Below are 9,908 nucleotides of genomic sequence, written 5' to 3'. Positions count from 1 at the left end.
AAAGCAAAAGTACATATTGAGGATTTAGAGAAAGATACAGGTTATTTTATTTTTCTGTTCTCAGGGTTGGAAGTACTTTCTAAATATAATTGAAAAGAATAAAACATAGCTAAGTAAATTTGAGACATTTAAAACCATAAAAAAGGAAACTTCTACATTGAAAATGTAATAAAATTGAAAAACAAATTTCAATCTGGGAAAATGTTAGCAATGTATATGAAAGGTTGATTTTAATATTTATAAAAAATTTTTAAAAAACCAATAAGAAATAAATAAACAGTATTAAAATGGACAAGGACATGAACAGATAATTTACATACCAAAAGACAAGTAATAAAAAAGCATGAAAATAACCCTTTCAATGAATAAATGTAAGTAAAACAATAATAAAATTCAATAATTCTGCATCATTCAAATTTGCTGGCTAAAAGCCTTTAATACTTACTACAATCCAACAACAAAAACAAAACAATCTAATTTTAAAATGGACGAAGGCCTTGACTCGATATTTTTCCAAAGAAGATATGCAAATGACCTATAAGCACATAAAAACATGCTCTACATCACTAAACATGAGATACCATCTTGTACCCATCAGGATCAACAAAACCCAGAGAATAACAAGTGTTGGTGAGGATGTGGAGAAACTGGAATCCTTGTGCATTACTTGTCAGAATCCAAAACTGTGTGACCACTGTGGAAAATAGGATGGCAATTTCTCAAAAAATTAAACATAGAATCACCAGATGATGCAGCAATTGCACTTCTGGTTATATACCCATAAGAAATGAAAGAGGGGACTCCAACAAGTATTTGCACACCCACTTCACAGCAGCATTATTCAGAGTAGCCAAAAGGTAGAAGCAGCCCAAGTATTCACTGATGTATCAGTGGATATACTACATTGTATGTAGTATATACATACAATGGGATATTATTCCGCCTTAAAAAAAGAAGGGAATTCTGATACATGCCACAATGTAGATGAGCTGTGAAGACATTATGTTAAGTGAAATAATCACAAAAGGACAAATATATGATTTCTCTTATATGGTAAACCCAGAATAGTCAAATTCATATAGATGAAAAGCAAAATGGTGGTTGCCAGAGATTGGTGAAAAAGGGGGATGGGGAATTAGTAATTAGTGTTGAATGGGTACAGAGTTACAGTTGGAGATGATAAAGATGCTCTGGAGATGAATGGTGGTTATGGCTGCACAACAATGTGAATGTACTTAATGCTGTAGAACTGTACACTTAAATATGATTAAAATGGTAAGCTGTATGTTATGCATATTTTACCACAGTCAAGAAAAACCTAGGTTGGTTTTGATGTCTGCATGGAGTGGGATCTAAAAAAGAAGGAAAAAATGAACTAGAAATAAAATTCTTACCAACTCAGGTTGATGATAAAGAAATGTTAGTTTAGACTTCAGGTGGACAAAAGTGAATAAGTAAACAAAATATTCATCTTGGAATTCCTAGTCATGGATCTGCCCTCGCATAGATGTGACGCTTGAATTTAGACAACAAAAGTTGGTTTGGTAAACCCCAAACTGAAAAAGTAACAAAATTTGGTTCCTACCAGTGATGTCCTAGGGGACTTGACAAAAGCAAGTACTTTGGAGTAAGAACATGCCCATTCTCTCCACATGGATTTATAGATTCAATGCAGTTCCATTCAGAATTCCAGCAGGCGTTTTTGTGCAAATTGATCAGGTGATTCCAAAGCACATGTGGAAATGCAAGGAGTCAAAAATAACCCAAATCTGTTTTGCAAAAGAAGAGCAAAGTTCCAGGGCTTATGCTACCAGATATCAAGATCTTTTAAATAAAATCATTACATTTAAGACAGTGCTGTACTGGTAGAAAGATAGACAAAGAGGCCAATGGGCAGAATAGAAACTTCCACATATACAGTCAAATTATTTATGGATAGCAAAAGTGGTACAGTCAAAATGAATATTGACCCCTACCTCACACCATACCAAAAAAGCAATTCCAAATGAATTGTAAATCCATCTGTGAAAGGTGAATAATAATAACAATTCTAGAAAATAGTAATAGGAGAATATCTATATGACTTTGGAATAGGCCAAGATTTTATAAGCAGTACACAAAAAGCACAACCATAGGAGAGAAAATGTAAAAATTAGACTACATTAAATTAGGAATTTCTGTGAAGAAGAAAATGGTAAGCCTTTTTTTTCAGTGTAGAAGAGAATATCTGCAATACATTTTTCTCTTAACGTTCTCATATCCAGAATATAAGAAGAACCCCTACAAATTAGTAAGAAACAAATAACCTAATAGAAAAATGGGCAAAAGACTTGAACAACTGCACAAGAAGATATCAAATGCCAATAAACATATAAAAACTGCTAAGCTTATTAGTCATTGGGGAAATACAAGTGAAAACCACATTGCAATATCATTAATTGTATATTAGATGGCCAAAATGAGAAAGACAATATGAAACAATGGTAGCACAAAGAGTGGATTGAAGTCTTATACATTGCTGGCAGGAATATGAATTGGTACAGCCATTTTGAAAAATATGTTGAAGCTGAACATGTGTATACCCTATAACCCAGAAATGCCACTTCTAGGTATACACCCAGTAGAAGAGCTTCATATGTGCCACAAAGAACATATAAGGAATGTTCGTAGCAGTATGGCTTATAGCAGCCCAAAACAAGAAACAATCCAAATGTCCATCATCAGTACAGTAGGTAAATAAATTGTGTTCCATTCATACAATGGAATGTTATATGGTAATTATTTAAGAGTATGGGAAGACTGTTTACGTATAACACTAGGTAGAAGAAAAAGCAAAATTTGCATTTATGCATACACTATTCTAATTCTGTTTTCAGTGGGATCTGCATAGAAAATACTGATGCTTGAGATCTCTCTCAGAAATTTCAACTTAGTGGTTCTAGCCTATGGACTGGGTTCCCTTGGTGATTCAATGCAAAGCCAAAGTTTTGTTTTCTTTCATCTTCTTCCCTGAGTAGAAGTTAAATTCCTTATTAATAATAGCTTCATAAATATGTATGAGATATGCTGGGCACAAAGCAGGCACTCAATAAATAATTGCTGATAGATGGACACAGAAACCTTTCTGGGAGATTCAGGCCATGTCTTCATGGTTAGAGATTTCTTTTTCATAGGTTGGATTGTGGTACAGGTTCAGAAAGAACCCTCCAGGAATGAGGGTCACTTTGGTCCATGGCTCCACTAGGACACTGGTGGCTTATATCACCATTTCAAAATCTAAGTCACATGCCGGTGAGTCTATGGCTTATCTTCTTGGGGATGTAAAATAGCTGAAGTGAAATCTCACTGTAGTCAATTAGCATAACTAAAAGCCCAAAGAGGTAAATTCAGTTACATTACAGTAATGTCAGCTGTGGTTATTGAAATTATTCCAATGATGACATTTGGGGTGGCTGGTGGTAGCAGTCATCTGATTTGAAATAAATAGAGAAAATAAATAATGGTTTATGTTTGTGTATGCTTACAACAAACATATTACGTATTAGGTATATTACGTATTCTTAGGCCTTACAAAAACCACACCAATTAGGTATTAGTAGCCCCATCAGCATCCCCATAAGGAAGCTGAGGCTTTGAGGTGATAGGCAGGTTCACAGAGGTGTCAAGCTCAAAGCCTATAATTCCTCAATATCATCAAAATGTTACCTTGTGTCATGTAAGTGATGACAAAGAGATTTATACCAAACCTTCACATTAGACACTAGCAAGCTTTCTGTTGTCAATAAGTCAGTAAGAGAAAAGATGTTCATTGAAATAAGTGATAATGGGACTTGAAATTTTTGTTTATATTCAATGATCTTTGTCAAGCCCTTAGAAAACAAATTAGGCTGTGTCAAGCCCTTAGAAAATAATTAGGCTGTGATCTTTCTGAAATAGTTAGTGGGAAGATATAGGGGTATGATATATCAGTGGCTTTCAAACTTACTCAACTCAACTAGTTTCATAAAGAAGAAAACCCACAATTACATTAAACTATATTATGACTTGTGCTTACAGGAATTTGCTCCAAGGAAACTGTACTGGGATACCAATGGGGATGGACTGGGGATCGCACAAGGAAATCAGAACCCCAAGATGGGGTTCATAGATAAGGGTATTGCCAGTAACTATCTGTGTGATCTCAAGCAAGTCATTGCCCCTCTTTGGGCCTCAGTTTCCTCAAGAAAAAGAGAAAGGACATTAAAATTACCTTTGAAGCTATAGACCCTTCGTGAAGCTATGAATTCTTTCCTTAGATGATGCACATAAGCATGTACACGAACAACTTTGAATGCTGGTTCAGGTTATTCACAGATTTTCCAAAGACTATTTGTGAGCTTCCAAAGAACATAGTGGCCCTTAGTTTAAAATACCTGAAATATGTGCTAATTGGGATTATAGTCATGTTTATGAAAATAACCCTTATCTTTGAGAGATGCAACCTAATAGCATATTTACAGGTGAATTATTTCATGTCTGGAATTTGCTTTAAAATGATCCAGTATGTGTGGTGGTGGTGGTGGTGGTGGTGGTAATACATAAAACAATATTGTCCATGAATTGATTGTGAAGCCACATGATTAGGTCCATGCCAGTTCTTTATACTGTTTTCTCTACTTTTGTGTATATTAAAATTTTCCATAATAAAATCAATTTTCACAATGAAAATGATCTAACCTTTCTTGGCTTCTACTTCCCTATCCATAAAATAGAAATATTAACAGAATCTTCTATCGTGAAGATTAAGGTTGTACCTGACTTACAGTAATCATTCAGTAGATGCTCACTATTTGTTCTCTCAACTATGTAAATATATAAACAGATTTAAAAAGACATAAGATATAGATGAAAATATTATTAGTAGATGCTTCTGTATGGTACATCAAGAGCTGATTTATTTTTCTTTTCATCATGTATGTCTGGACTGTTCAAATATCTACAAAGAGTATTTGTTACTCTTATAATAAGGCAAAAAAACCTAAATCTTTTAAAAAAGTAATTTTCAAAGTCTTCCTTGAGAGAGTTTAATGCCCAAAGGGGCCTGAACCATGTTTGTCCCACAAGATATTTTACAAACAAGACGACTTCATGGAAGAGTAAGATGGAATTCTTATTACCGTCTTCACATTTTCCTCACCAAGCTCTCATGCTCAGGGTCAAAGATCCTCGTAAATGCCAGTAAGCTTTAAGCTAAGTCTTCCTAGAATAGAATGAATTGAGCCTTCCTCTTCTCCAGTTGCATGCCATCTTACTGCCTTACCTTACCACAACCATACTAGCAGTTTAGCCTTTTTTTTAAAGGGGCATGCATCCCTTTGAGAATATTACGAATGCTATGCCAAGAAAAATTCACATTTAGGCATAAGATATTGCATTCTATTTCCTAGGGTTCATGGGCCCCCATAGTTCATCTCCACTAATTAAGTTTTCTGAGGCCATGACATCAAATTTAGGAATGTAGAAACACACATCTGGTATATAGACCACTTTGAGAAAAACTAATTTGTACAAAACCATAAGCCAGATAAATTGGTGGATAATTATGGGCATTACATACATGGTTTTTGCTCTGCCAAATAATTCCCATTAGGACATCTATAAATAGCAAATCCATATAATGCATTTGAACCATACCACTGTTTGCCCAAATGCTAAGCACTTTCCAGAACACACCTACTGCAGAGCAACAGGTCAATTCAAAAAGTTCAATACTAGTTTTACTCTTGAGTTTAGCTACATTCATTTACAGAATTCTAGCTTTCCTCTAAAATGGCCACTAACCTATATCACTTTGGGGACTGATGTTCAATGGAAGGCAATGATACCCAGAAACTTTTTGACTAAGGAGAGGTAGTGCATGTGTATGGGTTATCAGATTGCTTTGGAATGGATCATTTGAGATGAGATGGAGTCCATCTCTTTATTTCCGGAAGGAAAAAGATAAACATGATTGAGTCCTTACAGTATACCAGCTGGACATTAGAGCATCTCATGTACTCCTCACAATGACTCGGTAAGGTGGGGGCTTTTCCCCTAGTTTCCAACCGAGTTTTAGAAAAGTTGACACGTATACCCCAGGTCTGGCAGCCAGTAATTAACAGAAAAAAATAAAAATAAATAAGAGGCAAAGCTTTCGGGCTTAGATTACTATCATTGCTGGTTAACTTCAGGGGGCTGGGAAATGTACAGTGCCCAGGATCACACCAAATCCAGAGAGCCACTCAGGCTGTGATTTTCATCCTCCTGATTGCATCAATGGCTTCCAGGGATGCATGTGAAGGGAGATAGGATCGCACTTTTCCTTGCCCCATCTGGCCTGTCCCTATCCTACAAACTGGCAACCCCTTTCCTTTGCTGGTATACACGGACTGCCTCACATTCCCCAAATGCCTGGGGATCGCACAATGAAATCAGAATAAAGAGCCAGGAACTCTACACTTAAAAGAATCCACGTAACTACAAACTCCATCTTAGGATTTCCACCGCCAGCTGAGTTGCCATTTGGCATTGCACTGCCAGCAGCCACATTTTACTCTATCCTCCTCCAAGATTTTCAAACATGTGCCTGGCACCCACGAGAGTTTCAGAGGAAGTGTAACAGCGACAGGAGAAGTGCTGCGGGTTTGGTTTTGTGTATACGTGTTAGTGTAACTTTCATAAAAGCAAGTGTAAGTTCTTAGAGTATTAACTTTCACAAGAGGAACATCAACTTTCAGACAAACGCAGGCAAACCCTTTTCTTTTCTTTTCTTTTCTTTTTTAGTGAGTGGTATCTGAAGGTAGGGGTGATCCCTGTTATGCAAAAGGTCTCTGAGACCCTTGGGATACATACATGCTTTTCTGGCCCAGTACTCAAGCTTTTCTGGAAGAGTATCCCTCGGCTGTCTCCATCCCTCAGCCTTCAAAAGCCACCTAATACCCACCTACACGTGCTTTGGACACAAGCAGGTTCAAAGCACAAAGCAACCAAGCCACCACCCCGCAAGAAATCGATCTCTGAACCCGGAGTCACCATGAATTGCGCGTGTGGATGTGTGGGCGAGAAGGCTAGGTCCACAGGGATGTGGTCCAGCATCGTGAGCAGCGGGTCCTACCAGACGTTCAAATCTCAGCGGGTCCTGCCGGACGTTCAAGTCCTCCAGCCCTGGGCGAACTAGCAAGTTTCAGACCCCCACGCCCGTGCTAGATCGGAGGAGAGACAAAGCTGGACCGAGAGGAGAGGAGTGTGAGTTTGTGTTCTCTTGGGGCAAGTGTGCTCGGTACCTTGGATTCCTGGCTGCTGGTGGATGCAGGAGAGGGCGGTTGCTCGGCGTCCGCCGCTTCCTTGGACAGCCCGTCCACGTCGTCCTCGCCGGGGCAGCTCGGAGGGATCATCTTGGCCGCGCGGGAACGGTGTTGGGCTCCCGGAGGAACAGCGAGGCTGCTGTCCTCCTGCGCGCCCTGCCCGCCGCGCGCCAGGCTGCTCAGCTCCGGGTCCCGGGGACTCCCATCCTGGCCGAGGCGCCGACGTGCCCTCCTCCAGCCTCGCCCCCTCTCCCGCCCGGCCCTGCCCACCTCCCCTGCACTTCCGCCGGCGTGGAGGAGAGTACGCCCTGCCCCACCCCGCCCCGCCGCGCCCGCGGCCACCTCGCCGGCGACCTCACAGTCGTGACTGCCACTCGGCAGCGGGCGAGCGGGCTTCAGCTCGCCCACAGGAGGAGGAAGGAGGCGGGGAGGCAGCTCCGGGGCGGGGCTGCGCGGCCAACGCCTGGAGTAGTGAGGGCAGGCAGGGGGCAGCGCCCTGGAGAGGGCTGGGGAAGGCTGGGGGAAGGCTGGGCGCGCGCCGGCACAGAGTGGGGGTGATTCTGTAGAGAGGATGCTGAAAATTCAGACTCAAACCCCAAAGAATAGAAAATCTGTGAATGATATAGCCAGAAAGGACCGCTTGCAACAACTCCCTCATTCCTCACCCCAACGAATAGTGACTGAGAGAGACAGTGACTTAGCTAAGCTATTTATAGGGTTCAGTGACAGAGAGCAGGGATCGGAGTGGGGGTCCCCTGACTCAACGGGCACTGCGCTTCCTCCATTCAGCTTTGATCTAAAGCAGAGAGATAATGCGGTGTGTCTATGGACACCTGTTCCTCGTTTGTTATGCACTTATTGTGCTAAACCCTTTCTTTTTACCTTATTTAATCCTCCCAGCTACTCTATGCGTCTAGGGATGATCACTTCCATTTTATGAGGAAATTGAAGCTGTAGGAATGAGGAAGTTGAGGTTGTAGGAAGGCTGAGTAATTTGCTTTAAGCCACTAAACTATTATTGGTGAAACTGGAATTTGAACACATTTTGGCTTCAAAATCCATGCATTTCCGACTGTGGAGCCTCAAGTCTAGGCCAGGTCTTGGCTGAAGAGCAATTGGATGTTGCAGTTTAGAGAAGAGTTGAGGACTGTTCACAGAGGGGCAAACCAGCCTGCCTTACTTCATCTTTTGGAAACATAGGGATAGCTCCATTGAAAAAAGATACAGACGGTCCAGTTTCTTTTGAAGACAACCTCAGTGTGCAGGGAAAGGGAATACACCTAGATATTTAAAAGCCTCTTTTCCCCATTCATACAAAATACCGTCAACTTTTTAAAAGAAAATTGCAAACTTCTGTTCAGATTTTTAAAATTAGCTGTAGACGTTTGCAAGAGCAGCTTCATGGATGTGCAACCTGTGCAGTCACACAGGGCCCCGCACGGATGCTGCCATCTTGAAATTCGGTAAAAATATTTAATGAGACCACGTTTTCATTTTGTACTTGACCCTACAAAGTATGTGTCTGGTCCTGCATGCATTCCCTAGTTCATGTCTTTTAGAATGAACTGACTCTTACTCTTTCCATCCCAGATGCCAATTGAAAGCTACTGTTCTAAGTGTCAATCTCTTACTCAGCATTGAGCTTTCAAAATGCTCTAAATTTTCTGGTGACCCTCAGTACTGGGCCAGATTGGCTAGCTAAAATGGCTTCAGTTTTTGCCTTCTCACAACGCAATTCCTGATTGTTCGATAGAGACAAAATTCTAGTAGCCAAAGTCACAAACACAATGACAGGACCAGCCATATCAACACATTTTTATCAAGCATCTATTCTGTATCAGAATTGTGCCAGAAAACTAATGATACAGCAGAGAGAAAACATAGATTAAGTCTGTTTTCCTGGAATTTAAGTCTAGCGGGAGAGACAGTGATTAATTAAATACACACGCAGTAAAACAAACAAACAAACAAACAAACAAACAAACAAAAAACTATGATAAGGGAAAGTACAAGACTTTGATGAGTGTGTACAAATGAAGCCTGAGCTAGCATGGGGCCAGACGAGGGTTTTCTTAGGAAACAAAACTCCCAGGGTCTACTGGTAATTCCAGTCTTGGTGAGCAAGCATATCATGGCTTATAACAATACATTTTTCATCTTCGGATTTTCTTTTTTTAAGAACTGAAGATGTCACCCTTCCTTTTAGTAAGTACTTAGATCAAGTTAGCAACAGTATTAGCCAATAGTATACGTTTAAATGTTGTTCCCTGAAGGAAATTTAGAGAAGCTAGTACCTCCCTCCTTTCCACCCCACCCTGATCCCTGCAACAGAAATCCTTAGTCTGATAAATAATACCTACCATAGGAATTAGCCATGGTGTCCCAAACTAAATTAAGCCTTTGTTTATGTGTTTGTTTCAAATTATTTTCCATCTCATCTTTTGTTATCTAGCTAACTTATCTTATTCTTCAAGTCACATATCTAAGTATTTACTACTCTTGACATCTCTCCTTTCTTGACCCATTTATCTGATTTAGATTCCCAAATCAATGCCATGTTCCCATGACTTCCTTTCCTAAGTAATC

The 9,908-nt window shown here is 39.9% G+C and overlaps 1 protein-coding gene across 1 annotated transcript in view; it reads right to left on the bottom strand.

Annotated features, from left to right (window-relative positions):
* The window catches only part of STAC (SH3 and cysteine rich domain), a 150,435-nt gene extending 142,722 nt beyond the window's left edge, over nt 1-7,713 (bottom strand). Inside the window, exon 1 of the mRNA XM_017873390.1 lies at nt 7,302-7,713. Within this exon, the coding sequence (XP_017728879.1) occupies nt 7,302-7,412 (111 nt within the window). The 5' untranslated portion in view covers nt 7,413-7,713. The remainder of the gene's footprint in view (nt 1-7,301) is intronic.
* Between the last annotated feature and the right edge of the window lie 2,195 nt (nt 7,714-9,908).

The sequence above is a fragment of the Rhinopithecus bieti genome, unplaced genomic scaffold, assembly GCF_001698545.2.
Source record: "Rhinopithecus bieti isolate Rb0 unplaced genomic scaffold, ASM169854v2 scaffold_5626, whole genome shotgun sequence".
Lineage (NCBI taxonomy): Eukaryota > Metazoa > Chordata > Mammalia > Primates > Cercopithecidae > Rhinopithecus > Rhinopithecus bieti.
The sequence above is the reverse complement of the archived record's forward strand: the minus strand, read 5'-3'. Positions and strand labels throughout refer to the sequence as shown.